We start from the raw sequence: 25,593 nt of genomic DNA on the forward strand, positions 1-25,593 counted from the left end.
AAGCCTCCGTCTTCAGGTGGAACCGTCACAGCCACGACAGCTGTATCAAGTAAATGAGAGATCACAAGAAAATGTAAATTTTTTTACCTACGTGACTTTACCGAAAAAACCTAAGAAAAAAACCTAAGAATATATTAATGTAATTTATATTTTAGTTTTTTTATCAGTTTACTATATGGTAGTAATTATATAGTGTAGTGTATACCCAGTTACTTAATGTTAATAGCTCAGCTTATTGGAGAGTATATTGAGTACATTGATTATATTGATGTAGTTTATATTTAGTTTTTTCACATCGGTGTATTGTATGGTAGTAGGGTATTTGCAGTTCTTTAGAAACTCCTTTTTTGTTTTCCACATAATGCACTAGCTTGATACGCGGTGGTTTGGGCTGTTGCAGTTATTTATTATTAAAATTTCCCTCCCCTTTATTACTGCTAATCCTACATAATACACAAGCATAATATGACTTTGAGACCCCCCACTGCCTACACATTCCACAAGAGGTGACTAACCCCATATCTGCATTTGTCATCAATATGCTATATTACTCTGTTGATATGTAAATTCCTTTGTCAAGGCGCTCTCCTCCTCCCACCCAGCTTAAAATGCGCTGCCAAGCTTAGCAGTGTTCATTAGGACGCTGTCTTTCCAACAGCTCTGTTCTTCACCTGAGGACGGCTGCTTGCTTTGTGGCCGAAACTTCGTGAGAATTTAATTTTATTATGCTTATTTTCATTATTTTATTATTTCCCTTCTACGTGACTTTACCGAAAGAACCAAGAATATGAATCCCTGCAGTCACAAAAGCTTTAAAGCGAAAAAACACTTTGATAAAAGCGTGGCGATGGTGATCCCTCAAAATATGAAGGGGAACAAATCCACGCAGTGACCACCACAGAGACCCACAGAGACACCCATATACACAGAGACCCACAGACACCCACAGAGACACACATAGAGACCCTTAGACCCACAGAGACACCTATAGACACATCGAGACCCACAGATATACCCATAGATACAGAGACACCCATAGAGACCCATAGACACACAGAGGTACCCAAGGAGACCCCAAAGACACATAGAGACACCCTAAGAGACCCATAAACACACAGAGACACCCCACAAAGAACTAGCTACGTGCAGTGTGAACGAAGTTCATTATCCGTACATGCATCCTGTACCGCTCAGTGGGTCTCTGAGTATGGGTCTCTGTGGGTCTCTGGTTCTCTATGAATATGGGTCTAAGTGGGTCTCTGAGGATCTTTGTGGTTCTCTGAGTCTCTACGAGTCTGTATCCACGTGCACTTAGAGCATATGGCTGCCACATGGCGATGACGATGATGACGACGACAATGATACTGATGATGACGATGATGATGATGACGATGATGATGATGACGGTGATGATGATGACGACGACGATGACGTTGATGACGATGTTGATGATAATGATGATGACGACGACGACCACGATGATGACAACAATGATGATGACAACGATGATCATGACGACGATGATGACAATGATGACAATATTGACATTGATGATGACGATGACAGTGATGACGATGACGATGACGACGATAATGATGATGATGACGACGACGACGATGATGATTACGATGATTATACCAGCCACTTCGGTGGGAGGCTTAACCTGGTGTGTGCATAAACAAAATTAGTTTAAAGTTTAAGTTGTTGTTGTCACGTGTGCAGCGATCCTTAGTCTCTTCAAGCCTCACCTGACTGAGCGCCAGAAGCTGGAGCTGGCCGCCATGCAGGAAGTTTGGTTCTTCACTCTGGATGGGGAAGGAAGCTCACGAGGGGGAGTGAAGAACGGAGAATTTGATGACGACGACAAAAACTACATCCTTGTGAGACTCACACACAGACACACACAAAGATACAGACACACAGACAATAACAACAACCGCCATTCGCCACTAAGTGGCGGTGATGTCACCACGACGCTTGTGCCAGGCCATGTGCACCTTGAGGCCACGTGAAGTGTCGAATGCCCGCTGGCAGGAGGTCACGGGACAGACCCAGGTGCCACGGGTTGACTGACTGAGACGACTGACTGATGTACCACCTGTGCCCCCTACTGTGCCAACTTGCTGTGCTCTAGCCACCCGGCGCTCCGCTCGTTGTTGTGAGCATCGCTCCTCCGCCCTCTGTTGTTGTTAGAGGGCAACTGCGTCCAACTGCCCAGTAGCATCCTTCACGAGCCTCCTCCACGAGCCTCCTCCACAGAGGCCGATCTTGACATCGCTGGTACCAGTCATTGGCAAGTCCACTCAGTTCCACGTCCTCCTGTACCACATCACTCCATCTCTTTTCTAGCCCGTGCCGCGCCCGTTTAGCCCCCTCGATCCGGCCAAACAAAAGCTGTTTGGGCATGCGGTGATTGGGCATGCGGGCTACATGGCCCAGCCAACGCAGCCTTGCCTGCCGGAGGAGCTCACCGATGGGACTTTGTCCAGATCTTTCGAGGAATTGTGAGCTCCTCACACAATGCAGCCTGGTTAAACCCAGGATTGATTGTAGGTAGGCCAGCCTAAATGTTTCTAACCGGTGGAGATGTTCCATTAGGGGGGTCTACGTTTCGCAAGCGTAGAGAAGGGAGGGAATGACTGTGGCCGAGAAAACCCGAAGCTTCATACAGGGCGATAGACCAGGTAGCTTCCACACAGCGTTAAGCAACCGATAAAAAGATAATGCCGCTCGACTGATTCGGAGTGAGACCTCTACTGTTAAACCGGAGTCGGTCATTAGCACACTGCCCAGGTATGGGAAACTCTCCACTCTTTCCACAACTGCCCTATCACCGATTGGGAGTTGTGGGGGTGGAGTGCCCGATGTTACAAAATATCAGGCAGGTGCTTCGTTTTGGTGGGGCTGATGGTAAGACCCCACCTCTTAGTGGCACACTCCAGTTTCAGCAGCAGCGCCTACAACTCCTCCTCTGAGTGAGCCGCAATTACCAGGTCGTCGGCATACATAACGTGGTTGACCAATAGGGAGCCATCCCTTGACCGCATCCGGGCATCGATCAGCCTCCCATTGTATCTGTACCAGATGGAAATTCCTCCAGTACAGCTACTGAAGGCTTTACGAACTACGTGGTCGAAATGGATGTTAAATAATGTTGGAGCCAGAGGACATCCCTGTCGCACCTAAGGTGTACAGGGAATGGCTCTGACTCCCGGCCACGTAGTTTTACCCAGGCCTGCTCACCATCATGAAGGTCCTTAATGAGCGTGAGCAGAGGGTCAGGGACTCCGAAAGCACGAACAACAACCCAGAGCCCAGCCCTACTGATGGTATCATAGGCCTTGACTAGGTCAATAAAGCAGAGATGTAAGTCTTGTTGGAATTCACTACACCTCTGCTGTAGCAGACGGACAGAAAATATGGCATCTGTGCAGGACCGCCCTTTCCTGAAACCGCAATGGGGCTCCGCAAGCCTCTCCTCAGCGTGCCTAGCAAGGTGATGTTGAATAATCCTTGCCAGGACCTTTCCCGGCACACTTAGGATTGAGATGCCCCTGTAGTCCCCCTTCTTGAAGAGGGGGACCACCAGGGCATCCTTCCAATCCTGCGGAACCCATCCAGTGGCCCAGACTGTTGTGATGATGTCATGTAGGGCAGTCTGCGCACAAACGCCACCCTCCCTCAGCATTTCGCTTGGGAGATCATCTCTGCCCGGTGCCTTTCCTGGTCTCAGACTTTGGATCGCCTTCACTACTTCCTCAACGGATGACACCTCAGCCAGCCACTCACAGGGGGTGACTTCCTCCTTCAATATTTGAGGCACCGCAGCCTCAGCAGGGTCATCCCTACTTTGTCCCATGATGTTTTCCAGACTGAGGGATTCCCCCTCCCCCAGGACCTCACGGTAATGCTCAGCAAATCTGCAAACCTGTTCCTGGGGGTCACAGATTGGATCACCATTCTTTCCCCATTCATTCCCCTAATAAGGTGTGGCACTGCAGGTTACTTTTTTGATGGGAGTTAAATAGGGATTTGTGATCGCGGGCCATTGAGGCAGACTCCATCTCCTCAGCAAACCGCGACACCACCCATCCTTGCAGCGCCTCACGGCTCTCCGAACCTCCGAGCGAAGGCTGCGGTAAGCCTCCTCATTCTCTGACGTGGGATGCTGTAGACGATTAGAGTGGGCCTGTCGCTTTTTCTCAACCATCCGGAACACCTCCTCTGTCAGCCAGGGTCTCTGGGGAGGTCTGGACCGTGTACCCAAAGCAGCCATTGCAGCTGCATGAGTCACCGTCCTAAACCTCGCCCATTTACCCTCGACATCAGGAGGAGTGGGGGACGATGGCAACCCCAGCCACAAGCGATGATGAAATTCTCGCTTGCAACTTTCATCAGCTAGCTGAGACCAGGCCACCTTAGGTTGGAATGGGGTCCTGGGTGTACACCCACCACCGGAGTGGAAGAATGGCAGGCGCATCTTACAGATAACAAGTCGATGGTCAGAGGGCAGATCAGCTCCACGTTAGGTCCTGGTGTCAAGGACATGGGCTCGCATCCACTGGTCCGTCAATAAGTAGTCCAGCAGATGTTCTTGCTTGGACCCGGCATGCATCCATGATGTTGTGTTGATGCGCCGATGCCAGAACAGCGTGTTGGTAATTACAAGCCCATGGGCTGCACACAAATTTATTAGCCTCCTACTGTTGTTATTCAGCTGATCTGGCCCATGCCTTCCAATCACTCCAGACATTGAAGTCAGCCAACACACTCACACACACACAGACACAGAGGCACACAGAGGCACTCAGACACACACAGACACAACCACACTCATTCTAGATTTGAAGTTTTCGTGACTGCAAGAATCCGTACTCTTTAGTTCTTTCGGTAAAGTCACGTAGGTGAAAATAAAAATATAATAATAATAATAAATAACACACTCATACCCACACTAATACCCATAGAGACCCACAGAGACATCCACAGAGACTCATAGAGACCCAGACCCATAGAGACCCATAGAGACACCCACAAAGACCCACAGAAACCCAGACCCACAGAGATGCACAGAGACCCACAGTTACCCACACAGAGACACTGATACCCATAAAGCACCACAGATTGGCTACGTATGGTGCGAAATAAGTTGAACATACACACATACAGAGACACCCAGACACATAGAGACACCCACAGACACCCACAGACACCCACAGTGACCCACAGATTAGCACTGTTGGCTACGTGTGACCTCCCCGTGACCCCCACCCTGACCTCCCGTGACCTCCCCGTGACCCCTGCAGGTCCAGAACGAGCACTTCTATTACCGCTTCCAGCTGGACAGGAAGATTGGGCAGGGTGGGCAGAGCGTGGTGGTAAGGTGTCTAGACCACAAGACTCGGACGATGGTGGCTCTCAAGATTCTCGCCCAGCCCTCCACGTGAGTGGGCCCTGGCGCAGCAGTGCAGTCAACAACAACAATAACACCACCAACAACAAGAACAATAAACAAACACACACTATGGGACTGCTGCTGGCTGTGAACCACAACAACAAACAATGACTGAACATCCTTTAATTGACTCTCCACCACCTCCCCACCACCACCTCCACCTCCCCACCACCCTCACCGCCACCACTGGTTGTGTGTTGGAGACTAACCCCACCACAACACTGACAATTGACTTTGACACTTTCCAACACAACAACCGGTTAAGTGCTGAGCAAGTAGCGAGCTGGCCAAGCATTTTTTGTTTAGGTGACAAACCACCTCAACCAATTGGGCGTGTGTCAGGTGGCGGATTTAACGACACAACATTTATATTTACATCATCCAACCCAAACTCACCTATATTGTGGATACTATTGGTCGCGACAGACCCACTACTACTACTCAGTGTTACACACACAGACCCACTACTACTGCTCAGTGTTACACACACTGACACACTACTACTACTCAGTGTTACTCACACAGACCCACTACTACTACTCAGTGTTACACACACAGACCCACTACTACTGCTCAGTGTTACACACACAGACCCACTACTACTCAGTGTTACACACACAGACTCACTACTACTACTCAGTGTTACACACACAGACCCACTACTACTAAGACTTCTCAGTGTTACACACACAGACCCACTACTACTGCTCAGTGTTACACACACAGACCCACGACGACTACTCAGTGTTACACACACAGACCCACTACTACTACTCAGTGTTACACACACAGACCCACTACTACTACTCAGTGTTACACACACATACCCACTACTACTACTCAGTGTTACACACACAGACCCACTACTACTGCTCAGTGTTACACACACAGACCCACTACTACTCAGTGTTACACACACAGACTCACTACTACTGCTCAGTGTTACACACACAGACCCACTACTACTACGACTTCTCAGTGTTACACACACAGACCCACTACTACTGCTCAGTGTTACACACACAGACCCACGACGACTACTCAGTGTTACACACACAGACCCACTACTACTCAGTGTTACACACACAGACCCACTACTACTCACTGTTACACACACAGACCCACTGCTACTACTCAGTGTTACACACACAGACCCACGACTACTGCTCAGTGTTTCACACACAGGCCCATTACTACTACTCAGTGTTACACACACAGACCCACTACGACTACTCAGTGTTACACACACAGACCCACTACTACTAATCAGTGTTACACACACAGACCCACTACTACTACTCAGTGTTACACACACAGACCCACTACTACTGCTCAGTGTTACACACACAGACCCACTACTACTACTAAGTGTTACGCACACAGACCCACTATTACTACTCAGTGTTACACACAGACCCACTACTACCACTCAGTGTTACACACACAGACCCACTACTACTACTCAGTGTTAGACACACAGACCCACTACTACTACTCAGTGTTACACACACAGACCCGCTACTACTACTCAGTGTTACACACACAGACCCGCTACTACTACTCAGTGTTACACACACAGACCCACTACTACTACTCAGTGTTAGACACACAGACCCACTACTACTACTCAGTGTTACACACACAGACCCACTACTACTACTCAGTGTTACACACACAGACCCACTACTACTACTCAGTGTTACACACACAGACCCACTACTACTACTTAGTGTTACACACACAGACCCACTACTACTCAGTGTTACACACACATACCCACTACTACTATTCAGTGTTATGCACACAGACCCACTACTACTGCTCAGTGTTACACACACAGACCCACTACTACTACTCAGTGTTACACACACAGACCCACTACTACTACTCAGTGTTACACACACAGACCCACTACTACTACTCAGTGTTACACACACAGACCCACTACTACTACTCAGTGTTACACACACATACCCACTACTACTATTTAGTGTTATGCACACAGACCCACTACTACTGCTCAGTGTTACACACACAGACCCACTACTACTACTCAGTGTTACACACACAGACCCACTACTACTACTCAGTCTTACACACACAGACCCACTACTACTACTCAGTGTTACACACAGACCCACTACTACTACTCAGTGTTACACACACAGACCCACTACTACTACTCAGTGTTACACACACAGACCCACTACTACTACTCAGTGTTACACACACATACCCACTACTACTATTCAGTGTTATGCACACAGACTCACTACTACTGCTCAGTATTACACACACAGACCCACTACTACTACTCAGTGTTACACACACAGACCCACTACTACTACTCAGTGTTACACACACAGACCCACTACTACTACTCAGTGTTACACACACAGACCCAATACTACTGCTCAGTGTTACACACACAGACCCACTATTACTAAGTGTTAAGCACACAGACCCACTACTACTGCTCAGTGTTTCACACACAGACCCACTACTACTCAGTGTTACACACACAGACCCACTACTACTACTCAGTGTTACACACACAGACCCACTACTACTACTCAGTGTTACACACACAGACCCACTACTACTACTCAGTGTTACACACACAGACCCACTACTACTGCTCAGTGTTACACACACAGACCCGCTACTACTACTCAGTGTTACACACACAGACCCGCTACTACTACTCAGTGTTACACACACAGACCCACTACTACTACTCAGTGTTACACACACAGACCCGCTACTACTACTCAGTGTTACACACACAGACCCACTACTACTACTCAGTGTTACACACACAGACCCACTACTACTACTCAGTGTTACACACACAGACCCGCTACTACTACTCAGTGTTACACACACAGACCCGCTACTACTACTCAGTGTTACACACACAGATCCACTACTACTACTCAGTGTTACGCACACAGACCCACTACTACTACTCAGTGTTACACACACAGACCCACTACTACTCAGTGTTACACACACAGACCCACTACTACTACTCAGTGTTACACACACAGACCCACTACTACTACTCAGTGTTACACACACAGACCCACTACTACTACTCAGTGTTACACACACAGACCCACTACTACTCAGTGTTACACACACAGACCCACTACTACTATTCAGTGTTATGCACACAGACCCACTACTACTGCTCAGTGTTACACACACAGACCCACTACTACTACTCAGTGTTACACACACAGACTCACTACTACTACTCAGTGTTACACACACAGACCCACTACTACTGCTCAGTGTTACACACACAGACCCACTACTACTACTCAGTGTTACACACACAGACCCACTACTACTACTCAGTGTTTCACACACAAACCCACTACTACTACTCAGTGTTACACAGAGACCCACTACTACTACTCAGTGTTACACACACAGACCCACTACTACTACTCAGTCTTACACACACAGACCCACTACTACTACTCAGTCTTACACACACAGACCCACTACTACTACTCAGTGTTACACACACAGACCCACTACTACTACTCAGTGTTACACACACAGACCCACTACTACTACTCAGTGTTACACACACAGACCCACTACTACTACTCAGTGTTACACACACAGACCCACTACTACTACTCAGTGTTACACACACAGACCCAAAACTACTGCTCAGTGTTACACACACAGACCCACTACTACTCAGTGTTACACACACAGACCCACTACTACTGCTCAGTGTTACACACACAGACCCACGACAACTACTCAGTGTTACACACACAGACCCACTACTACTACTCAGTGTTACACACACAGACCCACTACTACTACTCAGTGTTACACACACAGACCCACTACTACTACTCAGTGTTACACACACAGACCCACTACTACTACTCAGTGTTACACACACAGACCCACTACTACTACTCAGTGTTAGACACACAGACCCACTACTACTACTCAGTGTTACACACACAGACCCACTACTACTACTCAGTGTTACACACACAGACCCACTACTACTACTCAGTGTTACACACACAGACCCACTACTACTACTCAGTGTTACACACACAGACCCACTACTACTCAGTGTTACACACACAGACCCACTACTACTACTCAGTGTTACACACACAGACCCACTACTACTACTCAGTGTTACACACACAGACCCACTACTACTACTCAGTGTTACACACACAGACCCACTACTACTCAGTGTTACACACACAGACCCACTACTACTATTCAGTGTTATGCACACAGACCCACTACTACTGCTCAGTGTTACACACACAGACCCACTACTACTACTCAGTGTTACACACACAGACTCACTACTACTACTCAGTGTTACACACACAGACCCACTACTACTGCTCAGTGTTACACACACAGACCCACTACTACTACTCAGTGTTACACACACAGACCCACTACTACTACTCAGTGTTTCACACACAAACCCACTACTACTACTCAGTGTTACACAGAGACCCACTACTACTACTCAGTGTTACACACACAGACCCACTACTACTACTCAGTCTTACACACACAGACCCACTACTACTACTCAGTCTTACACACACAGACCCACTACTACTACTCAGTGTTACACACACAGACCCACTACTACTACTCAGTGTTACACACACAGACCCACTACTACTACTCAGTGTTACACACACAGACCCACTACTACTACTCAGTGTTACACACACAGACCCACTACTACTACTCAGTGTTACACACACAGACCCAAAACTACTGCTCAGTGTTACACACACAGACCCACTACTACTCAGTGTTACACACACAGACCCACTACTACTGCTCAGTGTTACACACACAGACCCACGACAACTACTCAGTGTTACACACACAGACCCACTACTACTACTCAGTGTTACACACACAGACCCACTACTACTACTCAGTGTTACACACACAGACCCACTACTACTACTCAGTGTTACACACACAGACCCACTACTACTACTCAGTGTTACACACACAGACCCACTACTACTACTCAGTGTTAGACACACAGACCCACTACTACTACTCAGTGTTACACACACAGACCCACTACTACTACTCAGTGTTACACACACAGACCCACTACTACTACTCAGTGTTACACACACAGACCCACTACTACTACTCAGTGTTACACACACAGACCCACTACTACTCAGTGTTACACACACATACCCACTACTACTATTCAGTGTTATGCACACAGACCCACTACTACTGCTCAGTGTTACACACACAGACCCACTACTACTACTCAGTGTTACACACACAGACCCACTACTACTACTCAGTGTTACACACACAGACCCACGACGACTACTCAGTGTTACACACACAGACCCACTACTACTACTCAGTGTTACACACACATACCCACTACTACTATTCAGTGTTATGCACACAGACCCACTACTACTGCTCAGTGTTACACACACAGACCCACTACTACTACTCAGTGTTACACACACAGACCCACTACTACTACTCAGTCTTACACACACAGACCCACTACTACTACTCAGTGTTAAACACACAGACCCACTACTACTACTCAGTGTTACACACACAGACCCACTACTACTACTCAGTGTTACACACACAGACCCACTACTACTACTCAGTGTTACACACACAGACCCACTACTACTACTCAGTGTTACACACACAGACCCACTACTACTACTCAGTGTTAAACACACAGACCCACTACTACTACTCAGTGTTACACACACAGACCCAATACTACTGCTCAGTGTTACACACACAGACCCACTACTACTCAGTGTTACACACACAGACCCACTACTACTGCTCAGTGTTACACACACAGACCCACGACGACTACTCAGTGTTACACTCACAGACCCACTACTACTACTCAGTGTTACACACACAGACCCACTACTACTGCTCAGTGTTACACACACAGACCCACTACTACTCAGTGTTAAGCACACAGACCCACTACTACTGCTCAGTGTTTCACACACAGACCCACTACTAAGTGTTACACACACAGACCCACTACTACTACTCAGTGTTACACACACAGACCCACTACTACTACTCAGTGTTACACACACAGACCCACTACTACTCAGTGTTACACACACAGATCCACTACTACTACTCAGTGTTACGCACACAGACCCACTACTACTACTCAGTGTTACACAAACAGATCCACTACTACTACTCAGTGTTACACACACAGACCCACTACTACTCAGTGTTACACACACAGACCCACTACTACTACTCAGTGTTTCACACACAGACCCACTACTACTCAGTGTTACACACACAGACCCACTGCTACTACTCAGTGTTACACACACAGACCCACTACTACTTCTCAGTGTTACACACACAGACCCACGACGACTACTCAGTGTTACACACACAGACCCACTACTACTCAGTGTTACACACACAGACCCACTACTACTGCTCAGTGTTAGACACACTGACCCACTACTACTACTCAGTGTTACACACACAGACCCACTACTACTCAGTGTTAAGCACACAGACCCACTACTACTGCTCAGTGTTTCACACACAGACCCACTACTACTCAGTGTTACACACACAGACCCACTACTACTGCTCAGTGTTACACACACTGACCCACTACTACTACTCAGTGTTACACACACAGACCCACTACTACTCAGTGTTAAGCACACAGACCCACTACTACTGCTCAGTGTTTCACACACAGACCCACTACTACTACTCAGTGTTACACACACAGACCCACTACTACTCACTGTTACACACACAGACCCACTGCTACTACTCAGTGTTACACACACAGACTCACTACTACTACTCAGTGTTACACACAGACCCACTACTACTACTCAGTGTTACACACAGACCCACTACTACTACTCAGTGTTACACACACAGACCCACTACTACTACTCAGTGTTACACACACAGACCCACTACTACTCAGTGTTACACACACAGACCCACTACTACTACTCAGTGTTACACACACAGACCCACTACTACTACTCAGTGTTACACACACAGACCCACTACTACTCAGTGTTACACACACAGACCCACTACTACTACTCAGTGTTACCCACACAGACCCAATACTACTGCTCAGTGTTACACACACAAACCCACTACTACTCAGTGTTACACACACAGACCCACTACTACTGCTCAGTGTTACACACACAGACCCACGACAACTACTCAGTGTTACACACACAGACCCACTACTACTACTCAGTGTTACACACACAGACCCACTACTACTATTCAGTGTTATGCACACAGACCCACTACTACTGCTCAGTGTTACACACACAGACCCACTACTACTACTCAGTGTTACACACACAGACCCACTACTACTACTCAGTCTTACACACACAGACCCACTACTACTACTCAGTGTTAAACACACAGACCCACTACTACTACTCAGTGTTACACACACAGACCCACTACTACTACTCAGTGTTACACACACAGACCCACTACTACTACTCAGTGTTACACACACAGACCCACTACTACTACTCAGTGTTACACACACAGACCCACTACTACTACTCAGTGTTAAACACACAGACCCACTACTACTACTCAGTGTTACACACACAGACCCAATACTACTGCTCAGTGTTACACACACAGACCCACTACTACTCAGTGTTACACACACAGACCCACTACTACTGCTCAGTGTTACACACACAGACCCACGACGACTACTCAGTGTTACACTCACAGACCCACTACTACTACTCAGTGTTACACACACAGACCCACTACTACTGCTCAGTGTTACACACACAGACCCACTACTACTCAGTGTTAAGCACACAGACCCACTACTACTGCTCAGTGTTTCACACACAGACCCACTACTAAGTGTTACACACACAGACCCACTACTACTACTCAGTGTTACACACACAGACCCACTACTACTACTCAGTGTTACACACACAGACCCACTACTACTACTCAGTGTTACACACACAGACCCACTACTACTGCTCAGTGTTACACACACAGACCCGCTACTACTACTCAGTGTTACACACACAGATCCACTACTACTACTCAGTGTTACACACACAGACCCACTACTACTCAGTGTTACACACACAGATCCACTACTACTACTCAGTGTTACGCACACAGACCCACTACTACTACTCAGTGTTACACAAACAGATCCACTACTACTACTCAGTGTTACACACACAGACCCACTACTACTCAGTGTTACACACACAGACCCACTACTACTACTCAGTGTTTCACACACAGACCCACTACTACTCAGTGTTACACACACAGACCCACTGCTACTACTCAGTGTTACACACACAGACCCACTACTACTTCTCAGTGTTACACACACAGACCCACGACGACTACTCAGTGTTACACACACAGACCCACTACTACTCAGTGTTACACATGTAGTGACATAAGAAGGGAGGGGCTGCTGGGGGCTCTGGGTTCCCAGGTGGGTCCAGACGCTAAGCCTCTGGGCGCCAGGCGTTGAGTTCCCAGGGGGTCCAGACGCTTAATCCCCTTGGCGCCGCCAAAGGGGGGGGCTGTGTGTGCTCTGTGGGATATCTGGGGGCGCACACGGCCCCACCCCTCGTTGTACCAGGCATAAAAGGAGAGCTCCCTGGACGATCGGGGCCCAGTTGTAACTCAAGACCCAAGACCCACGACCAGCCATCTGAAGACCCGGGGATGCTGTGAGAGCCAGCGCTGGGACTCTGGAACTCCCGACTCTACGACCTTGTGAGGGCGAGTTCCGGAGCGTAGCCAGAGTAGAGTATCTAGGCTGTGTAGCTAGGCTGTGTACCTAGGCTGTAACAGAGTATCAGGACTGTTGGACTGTTGGACTGTTGGAGTGTTGTATTGTAATAAAGAAGTTACCTCTACAAGTGTCTCCGGAACCTGTTACATTTGGCGTCAGAAGTGGCAATGGAGACAAGAAGTAAGCCACGTACCTTCAGTCCTGACGGCGATGTTGAGGAGCAAGCGGCGACGGGGCAGCCAACTCGGGCCGACAGCGACGCTGCACCGCCGGCTCAGCAGTCGTCCACCATACCTGCCGATCTTCCTCCAGCGTCGGGAGCAGCAATGGAGGAAACGCTGCTTCGCCTCACCGAGCTGCTCCACGCCACCGTCTCCATCCTGGACGACATGCGTCGCTCACAGGCGGAGACAGCAGGGAGAGAGGAGGCGCAGCGGCCGCACCATCCCGCCGGCTCCCACACAAAGATGGCGGCCGTTCCCGCCGCAAATACATCCGGGTGTGTCGTCACTTCTGCGGGGGGAGCAGTGGCCGCTGGGAGCGACGTCACTTCCGGGCCCAGCGTGGGCCAACCCGATGACGCCGCGTCATCAGCGCTGCGTCCCTCACCGCCGGGTGACAGCGCTGCGAACGCGAAGCCAGCTTCAGCCGGGTTGCCAGGCAACGAAAGCTTGGCTCACGTCCAGCAACGCCTGCCGGCACTCAAGGCATTTTCTTCAGAGGGGGGTGAGTGGGCAGCGTTCGAACGCCGGTTCGTCTCTCTTATAGAGACGTCCGGCTGGTCGGAGTATGAAGCGCTCCAAGGCCTCCCGGCCATGCTCGACGACGACTCCCTCGCAGCACTCCTTACTGTGCCACGCGCAAAACGTGCCACGCTCACGGATGCCCTTCATCAGATGCGGCTGATTTATGGACCCCCATCCGAAGCACGTCACCGCTTCGATGCGAGGAGGAAGAAGGCCTCCGAGTCGGCGATGGGGTACCGCAGCGCGCTGCTGGCCATGGCAAAGGTTGCCTACCCTCGCATGGATGAAGACGCTGTGGAGTCACTCGTGCTGCAGAAGCTCATGAGCTTGGCCCGCCAGCTTCGAGTTGCCATGCCGACAGCCGACGACGACGACGACTTCACGTCGCTACGTGCTGCCAGGTGCATCCAAGCACACCTACATTGCGATGAGGACACGACCATCGCCGCCTGCGCAGGCCCACCTGATGCACAAGCCTATGACGTGCATTCGGGGCCTCATCAGGCCTTCGCAGCAACAGAAAATCGCGGATCGTCCAACTGGCGATCCCAGCGAGATCACCACCAGCGGGACCGGCCAACCTCGCGCCAGGACGGAGCGTCCATCGTCTGCCACAACTGTGGCCTTCGGGGCCATGTGGCGTCCGGCTGCCGGGTCCCCCGACGCCGGACTTCAGGACCTCCGGCGCCTCGGCCACCACCGTATCCTCGGCATACCCAGGCGAGTCACGACACCTCGCACTCTCGGCCCCCACTTACAACAAGCACGCACCCTCACACCACACAGGGGGGTCATGCTTCTGAGGAGGGGGATTCGGGCCCATCATTGAACAACCGGGCGCTCGGACCGGGTCAATGGTCCGAGTTGGCCCATAGGGTCGTTGCCGCTGCGGCAGGGTCCTCTGCCGTAGTGGGTTCCATCGAGGGCGTTGATGTTCGTATGTTGATCGATACGGGTGCGTCGGCGACCATCATTTCAGACATAATTTATAACATTTTGCCCGATATATGCCGTCCCTTGCAGCCAGTTGATGTGCCATGCTATGCCGCAAATGGGGGTTCGTTGGGCATCACCGGACGGATCAATGCTCAGATCCGCATTGCTGACGTCCAATTAGTTGGGCCCATTTTGGTCTCATCAACCCTCGCCGTTCCGTGCCTCCTCGGAACAGATTTCTTGGGGAAGATGCCCATTAAAATTCTCATTAACAAAGGGTGTATTGAGCTCCCCTCCGGCCGACGCATGGCCTTCCTACCCACACCCACTCGGTTGCACTCCGCATCTACGACGGTGCAGGCGTTGGCGGCGTGCACAATTCACATTCCTCCTGGCTCTCAGATGTTAGTTCCCCTCCGGTTTCGTAAACCCCTTGATTACGACGCGTTCATGGGGGGTGCTGTGATCGGGCCTTCGCGTTCAGCTGAGCGGGTGTCGGACCTCGTGTGTGCACAAACGCTCGTGCGAAGCGACCACGACCCCTTTATCCAGGTCCTTAACGCGGGATTGGAAACGGCCGTTATCTGTCAGGGAATGGTGCTTGCTCACGCGACGCCAGCCCCGCCAGAAGATGTGATCGTGGGTCACGTAGGGGGCGAGTTCTCTTCCGTTGCCAAGCCAGGTCCTGACACAGGATGGCTCGACGCGCTTTGCTCCACTTCTGCCGATTTGTCACCATTACAACATGCTAAATTACGCACGCTGCTGAGCGATTTCGCCGACGTTTTCAGTCAAAGCAAATTCGACATTGGCTGCACTAAATTGCTAAGCCACCACATCGACACGGGTGATGCCGCTCCAATTCGTCAAAACCCATTCCGGTTGAGCCCGGCCGAAAAGGAACATGTACGGGTGGCCGTCAACGATATGTTGGCGGCCGATGTCATTGCGCCATCAAATAGCCCATGGGGGGCGCCGATCGTTCTTGTTAAGAAGCACGACGGGAGCCTCCGCTTTTGTGTTGACTTCAGGAAACTTAATAAGATTTCGGTGGCCGACGCCTACCCGCTTCCCAGGATGGACGAGTCGCTCGATGCCTTAGCAGGTGCGCATTACTTCTCCACCTTGGATCTCCTCTCGGGGTTTTGGCAGCTACCCCTTGATGACGCATCCAAACCAAAGACGGCCTTTCGCACGCCGCAGGGACTGTTCCAATTCAACAGACTTCCCATGGGTCTTCACTCGGCCCCGGCGACGTTCCAGCGCCTGATGGAGCTGGTCCTCGCTGGGCTCCAGTGGGATTCTTGCCTAATCTACCTCGACGATGTAATCGTGTTCAGCAAAACTTTTGATGAACACCTCACGCGATTGAAGGCAGTTTTCCTTAAAATGCGAGCGGCTAACCTCAAATTCAAACCGCAAAAATGCCACCTCATGAGGGATTCGGTTCGTTATTTGGGCCATATTGTCAGCCGCTCGGGAATTGCCACGGACCCCGAAAAGACAAATTGCGTGCGCTCATGGCCAACTCCTACCTCTGTTGGGGAGGTGCGGAGTTTTATCGGCTTCGCCTCATATTATCGACGATTTGTTGCGGGATTCGCATCTATTGCGAAGCCCCTCCACGCATTAACGGCCAAAGGGGTCAAATTCCGATGGGGAGAGTTAGAACAGGCATCATTCAATGCCGTCCGAAAAGCACTGGTCGATGCTCCTACCCTGTCTTATCCAGATTTTACCACTCCGTTCATTCTGGATACAGACGCCAGCAACACCGGAATTGGAGGGGTGCTGTCGCAAATTGTCAATGGAGTGGAGCGCGTCGTCGCCTATGGCAGCAGGGTGCTGTCGCCCGCGGAGCAACGTTACTGCGTGACGCGCCGCGAATTGCTTGCTATCGTTTTTTTCATAAAGCAGTACAGGCCATACGTGTATGGCAGGCATTTCACAGTACGCTCCGACCACGCGGCGCTACAATACGCCTTGCGAGTGGACCAACCATCTGGACAGCTCTCGCGTTGGCTCGAGATCCTCCAGGACTTTGCGTTCACTGTCATTTACCGCAAGGGGATTCAACACGGGAACGCCGACGGGTTGTCGCGACTGCCGAACAATGGGCGCTGTGCTTGTTTTTTGGGTGCGGGGCGTTGTAGGCAGCCTGACGGGGTACCGCCCCCATCCCTTGCGGCCGCGGCCGGGGATGGGGTCGGGGACCACGGGGCTCCCTCCACGCAAGTTCCGCAGGACGCATTGCTGGGCCTCGGGTTGGACGACTGGGGACGTCTTCAGATGGAAGACGTCTCCCTCCTCAAATTGAGACGCCGCGCTAGGGATGCCGAGGGTCACAGGGGGCAGGGGGGCCCCGTATCATATGTCATCCGGGAAGGCGTCCTCATGCATTGGGATGGGGGGTCCCAATCCCACACATTGGTGGTGCCCACCTCCCTGCGGGGGCGACTTGTGTGGGAAACCCACAGTCGCCTCTTGCACTTGGGTGTTCAGAAAACACTAGCTAAAATCCAATTGGAATTTTTCTGGCCGGGCATGGCAAACGATGTGGCTGACCTTGTGCAAGGTTGCACAGAATGTGCACGGCGGAAACCACCTGCTAGGCCGTCCTGCCCGCCGCTCCAATCCATTAAAGTTTCCCGGGTCAATGAGATCGTCGCATTGGATATTTTGGGTCCGTTTCCCGCTACTCCTCGGGGTAATAAGTACCTTTTGGTTGGGGTCGAATATTTTACCCGATGGGCCATGGCCTGGCCACTCCCCAACCAGTCTGCAGCAGCCATTACAGAGGCCTTTTTCCAGGGCTACGTCCTGGACAAGGGTGCTCCCGAACGCCTGCTGACCGACCAAGGGAAAAATTTCTCTTCCACCCTGTTGCGGGATGTGTGCAACCTGCTAGGGACACACAAAATTCGCACCTCGCCATATCACCCCCAGACTGACGGTATGGTCGAGCGATTACATAGGACACTTACCTCCATGCTAAGCCACCAGGTGTCTGAGTCACAGACTGATTGGGATCTCCACATACCTGGTGTCTTGGCCGCCTATAGAATGGCGCCCCATGCTGCCACGGGGTACTCGCCATTCTATCTAATGTATGGTAGGGAGGTTTGCCCCCCAATCGACGTACAATTGCACATTAAACAGCCCGCACCTAAGGCTAAGATTGCCGACCACATCCGTGCTAATGTGCGTCGTCTCGTAGATGCCCGGGAGGCTGCTCAAAATAACTCAGAAGCCCGTCAGCTTGCCAACGAGCGGTTGCGGAATCTCCGCACATCCCGCCACGTTTGGGTAGAAGGGGACCGCGCCTGGCTCCACTGCCCGCAGGTACCATTGGCTACTTCCTCAAAACTGCTTAAGCCTTGGAGAGGGCCGGTTGTTATTATTCGCGTTCTCCGCCCGCAGTGTGTCAGGATCCAGCATGGCAAGCGACGTTGGTTCGTGCACCCGTCACGTCTAAAACCTTACATTCAACCCTACACACCTCCTTCACATCTCCGGGGCCGAGAGCGCGACATGTCTGACGAGTCGCGCCGCGATGATGCTGCTTCTAACTCTCGGGCAGGTCCCGCTGCCCCGCCCTCAGGTGCCTTGGGAATGAAATCCGCCACGGCCGACCCAGCGGGAACAAGCTTGCCCGCGGGATCAGCGACCCAGGACACAAGCGCAACAGCGGGTCGTCGGTCCCCTCCTGCCTCCGTCGCGACCGATGGACCTGCCACTCGGACTCGCTCAAAACTCAAACGATTTTCATGACCCCCGCCCACGAACTCTCGTCCCAACGCGACGCCACTCACTTTTCCATCATGTATAGTGGGCGATTGGGGCGTGCGTTCATCCTGCATATATGTGTTTATACAGTGTTGTTCTGCATCGGTGACCACAGGAGGGGGAGAGGCGCTTTCTTCTCATTTTTTTTTCTTGATTTGTCACACACTCATTCTGATGGTTAACAAATAATTTCTTGTACAATTGTATTTTTTTTTGACAGCCGGGTCGGCTGGAGGCTACGTAGAGGGGGGTAATGTAGTGACATAAGAAGGGAGGGGCTGCTGGGGGCTCTGGGTTCCCAGGTGGGTCCAGACGCTAAGCCTCTGGGCGCCAGGCGTTGAGTTCCCAGGGGGTCCAGACGCTTAATCCCCTTGGCGCCGCCAAAGGGGGGGGCTGTGTGTGCTCTGTGGGATATCTGGGGGCGCACACGGCCCCACCCCTCGTTGTACCAGGCATAAAAGGAGAGCTCCCTGGACGATCGGGGCCCAGTTGTAACTCAAGACCCAAGACCCACGACCAGCCATCTGAAGACCCGGGGATGCTGTGAGAGCCAGCGCTGGGACTCTGGAACTCCCGACTCTACGACCTTGTGAGGGCGAGTTCCGGAGCGTAGCCAGAGTAGAGTATCTAGGCTGTGTAGCTAGGCTGTGTACCTAGGCTGTAACAGAGTATCAGGACTGTTGGACTGTTGGACTGTTGGAGTGTTGTATTGTAATAAAGAAGTTACCTCTACAAGTGTCTCCGGAACCTGTTACACACACACAGACCCACTACTACTGCTCAGTGTTAGACACACTGACCCACTACTACTACTCAGTGTTACACACACAGACCCACTACTACTCAGTGTTAAGCACACAGACCCACTACTACTGCTCAGTGTTTCACACACAGACCCACTACTACTCAGTGTTACACACACAGACCCACTACTACTGCTCAGTGTTACACACACTGACCCACTACTACTACTCAGTGTTACACACACAGACCCACTACTACTCAGTGTTAAGCACACAGACCCACTACTACTGCTCAGTGTTTCACACACAGACCCACTACTACTACTCAGTGTTACACACACAGACCCACTACTACTCACTGTTACACACACAGACCCACTGCTACTACTCAGTGTTACACACACAGACCCACTACTACTACTCAGTGTTACACACAGACCCACTACTACTACTCAGTGTTACACACAGACCCACTACTACTACTCAGTGTTACACACACAGACCCACTACTACTACTCAGTGTTACACACACAGACCCACTACTACTACTCAGTGTTACACACACAGACCCACTACTACTACTCAGTGTTACACACACAGACCCACTACTACTACTCAGTGTTAGACACACAGACCCACTACTACTACTCAGTGTTACACACACAGACCCGCTACTACTACTCAGTGTTACACACACAGACCCGCTACTACTACTCAGTGTTACACACACAGACCCACTACTACTACTCAGTGTTACACACACAGACCCACTACTACTACTCAGTGTTAGACACACAGACCCACTACTACTACTCAGTGTTACACACACAGACCCACTACTACTACTCAGTGTTACACACACAGACCCACTACTACTACTCAGTGTTACACACACAGACCCACTACTACTACTCAGTGTTACACACACAGACCCACTACTACTCAGTGTTACACACACATACACACTACTACTATTCAGTGTTATGCACACAGACCCACTACTACTGCTCAGTGTTACACACACAGACCCACTACTACTACTCAGTGTTACACACACAGACCCACTACTACTACTCAGTGTTACACACACAGACCCACGACGACTACTCAGTGTTACACACACAGACCCACTACTACTACTCAGTGTTACACACACATACCCACTACTACTATTCAGTGTTATGCACACAGACCCACTACTACTGCTCAGTGTTACACACACAGACCCACTACTACTACTCAGTGTTACACACACAGACCCACTACTACTACTCAGTGTTACACACACAGACCCACTACTACTACTTAGTGTTACACACACAGACCCACTACTACTACTCAGTGTTACACACACAGACCCACTACTACTACTCAGTGTTACACACACAGACCCACTACTACTACTCAGTGTTACACACACATACCCACTACTACTATTCAGTGTTATGCACACAGACTCACTACTACTGCTCAGTATTACACACACAGACCCACTACTACTACTCAGTGTTACACACACAGACCCACTACTACTACTCAGTGTTACACACACAGACCCACTACTACTACTCAGTGTTACACACACAGACCCAATACTACTGCTCAGTGTTACACACACAGACCCACTATTACTCAGTGTTAAGCACACAGACCCACTACTACTGCTCAGTGTTTCACACACAGACCCACTACTACTCAGTGTTACACACACAGACCCACTACTACTACTCAGTGTTACACACACAGACCCACTACTACTACTCAGTGTTACACACACAGACCCACTACTACTACTCAGTGTTACACACACAGACCCACTACTACTGCTCAGTGTTACACACACAGACCCGCTACTACTACTCAGTGTTACACACACAGACCCGCTACTACTACTCAGTGTTACACACACAGACCCACTACTACTACTCAGTGTTACACACACAGACCCGCTACTACTACTCAGTGTTACACACACAGACCCACTACTACTACTCAGTGTTACACACACAGACCCACTACTACTACTCAGTGTTACACACACAGACCCGCTACTACTACTCAGTGTTACACACACAGACCCGCTACTACTACTCAGTGTTACACACACAGATCCACTACTACTACTCAGTGTTACGCACACAGACCCACTACTACTACTCAGTGTTACACACACAGACCCACTACTACTCAGTGTTACACACACAGACCCACTACTACTACTCAGTGTTACACACACAGACCCACTACTACTACTCAGTGTTACACACACAGACCCACTACTACTACTCAGTGTTACACACACAGACCCACTACTACTCAGTGTTACACACACAGACCCACTACTACTATTCAGTGTTATGCACACAGACCCACTACTACTGCTCAGTGTTACACACACAGACCCACTACTACTACTCAGTGTTACACACACAGACTCACTACTACTACTCAGTGTTACACACACAGACCCACTACTACTGCTCAGTGTTACACACACAGACCCACTACTACTACTCAGTGTTACACACACAGACCCACTACTACTACTCAGTGTTTCACACACAAACCCACTACTACTACTCAGTGTTACACAGAGACCCACTACTACTACTCAGTGTTACACACACAGACCCACTACTACTACTCAGTCTTACACACACAGACCCACTACTACTACTCAGTCTTACACACACAGACCCACTACTACTACTCAGTGTTACACACACAGACCCACTACTACTACTCAGTGTTACACACACAGACCCACTACTACTACTCAGTGTTACACACACAGACCCACTACTACTACTCAGTGTTACACACACAGACCCACTACTACTACTCAGTGTTACACACACAGACCCAAAACTACTGCTCAGTGTTACACACACAGACCCACTACTACTCAGTGTTACACACACAGACCCACTACTACTGCTCAGTGTTACACACACAGACCCACGACAACTACTCAGTGTTACACACACAGACCCACTACTACTACTCAGTGTTACACACACAGACCCACTACTACTACTCAGTGTTACACACACAGACCCACTACTACTACTCAGTGTTACACACACAGACCCACTACTACTACTCAGTGTTACACACACAGACCCACTACTACTACTCAGTGTTAGACACACAGACCCACTACTACTACTCAGTGTTACACACACAGACCCACTACTACTACTCAGTGTTACACACACAGACCCACTACTACTACTCAGTGTTACACACACAGACCCACTACTACTACTCAGTGTTACACACACAGACCCACTACTACTCAGTGTTACACACACATACCCACTACTACTATTCAGTGTTATGCACACAGACCCACTACTACTGCTCAGTGTTACACACACAGACCCACTACTACTACTCAGTGTTACACACACAGACCCACTACTACTACTCAGTGTTACACACACAGACCCACGACGACTACTCAGTGTTACACACACAGACCCACTACTACTACTCAGTGTTACACACACATACCCACTACTACTATTCAGTGTTATGCACACAGACCCACTACTACTGCTCAGTGTTACACACACAGACCCACTACTACTACTCAGTGTTACACACACAGACCCACTACTACTACTCAGTCTTACACACACAGACCCACTACTACTACTCAGTGTTAAACACACAGACCCACTACTACTACTCAGTGTTACACACACAGACCCACTACTACTACTCAGTGTTACACACACAGACCCACTACTACTACTCAGTGTTACACACACAGACCCACTACTACTACTCAGTGTTACACACACAGACCCACTACTACTACTCAGTGTTAAACACACAGACCCACTACTACTACTCAGTGTTACACACACAGACCCAATACTACTGCTCAGTGTTACACACACAGACCCACTACTACTCAGTGTTACACACACAGACCCACTACTACTGCTCAGTGTTACACACACAGACCCACGACGACTACTCAGTGTTACACTCACAGACCCACTACTACTACTCAGTGTTACACACACAGACCCACTACTACTGCTCAGTGTTACACACACAGACCCACTACTACTCAGTGTTAAGCACACAGACCCACTACTACTGCTCAGTGTTTCACACACAGACCCACTACTAAGTGTTACACACACAGACCCACTACTACTACTCAGTGTTACACACACAGACCCACTACTACTACTCAGTGTTACACACACAGACCCACTACTACTCAGTGTTACACACACAGATCCACTACTACTACTCAGTGTTACGCACACAGACCCACTACTACTACTCAGTGTTACACAAACAGATCCACTACTACTACTCAGTGTTACACACACAGACCCACTACTACTCAGTGTTACACACACAGACCCACTACTACTACTCAGTGTTTCACACACAGACCCACTACTACTCAGTGTTACACACACAGACCCACTGCTACTACTCAGTGTTACACACACAGACCCACTACTACTTCTCAGTGTTACACACACAGACCCACGACGACTACTCAGTGTTACACACACAGACCCACTACTACTCAGTGTTACACACACAGACCCACTACTACTGCTCAGTGTTAGACACACTGACCCACTACTACTACTCAGTGTTACACACACAGACCCACTACTACTCAGTGTTAAGCACACAGACCCACTACTACTGCTCAGTGTTTCACACACAGACCCACTACTACTCAGTGTTACACACACAGACCCACTACTACTGCTCAGTGTTACACACACTGACCCACTACTACTACTCAGTGTTACACACACAGACCCACTACTACTCAGTGTTAAGCACACAGACCCACTACTACTGCTCAGTGTTTCACACACAGACCCACTACTACTACTCAGTGTTACACACACAGACCCACTACTACTCACTGTTACACACACAGACCCACTGCTACTACTCAGTGTTACACACACAGACTCACTACTACTACTCAGTGTTACACACAGACCCACTACTACTACTCAGTGTTACACACAGACCCACTACTACTACTCAGTG

General features: G+C 49.8%; 2 protein-coding genes across 2 annotated transcripts in view; both read left to right on the forward strand.

Moving 5' to 3' along the window:
- LOC144938607 (dual specificity tyrosine-phosphorylation-regulated kinase 4-like) overlaps positions 1-25,593 on the forward strand; it is a 95,128-nt gene that overhangs the window by 25,601 nt on the left and 43,934 nt on the right. Inside the window, exons 4-5 of the mRNA XM_078866595.1 lie at positions 1,723-1,880; positions 5,307-5,443. Coding sequence (XP_078722721.1) covers positions 1,723-1,880; positions 5,307-5,443 — 295 coding nt within the window. The remainder of the gene's footprint in view (positions 1-1,722; positions 1,881-5,306; positions 5,444-25,593) is intronic.
- LOC144938437 (uncharacterized) lies at positions 14,003-20,530 on the forward strand. Its single transcript, XM_078866218.1, has 2 exons — positions 14,003-15,802; positions 19,620-20,530. The coding sequence occupies exons 1-2, from the start codon at positions 14,504-14,506 to the stop codon at positions 19,632-19,634; spliced, it is 1,314 nt and encodes a 437-aa protein (XP_078722344.1). The 5' UTR covers positions 14,003-14,503; the 3' UTR covers positions 19,635-20,530.

The sequence above is a fragment of the Lampetra fluviatilis genome, chromosome 22, assembly GCF_964198595.1.
Source record: "Lampetra fluviatilis chromosome 22, kcLamFluv1.1, whole genome shotgun sequence".
NCBI lineage: Eukaryota > Metazoa > Chordata > Hyperoartia > Petromyzontiformes > Petromyzontidae > Lampetra > Lampetra fluviatilis.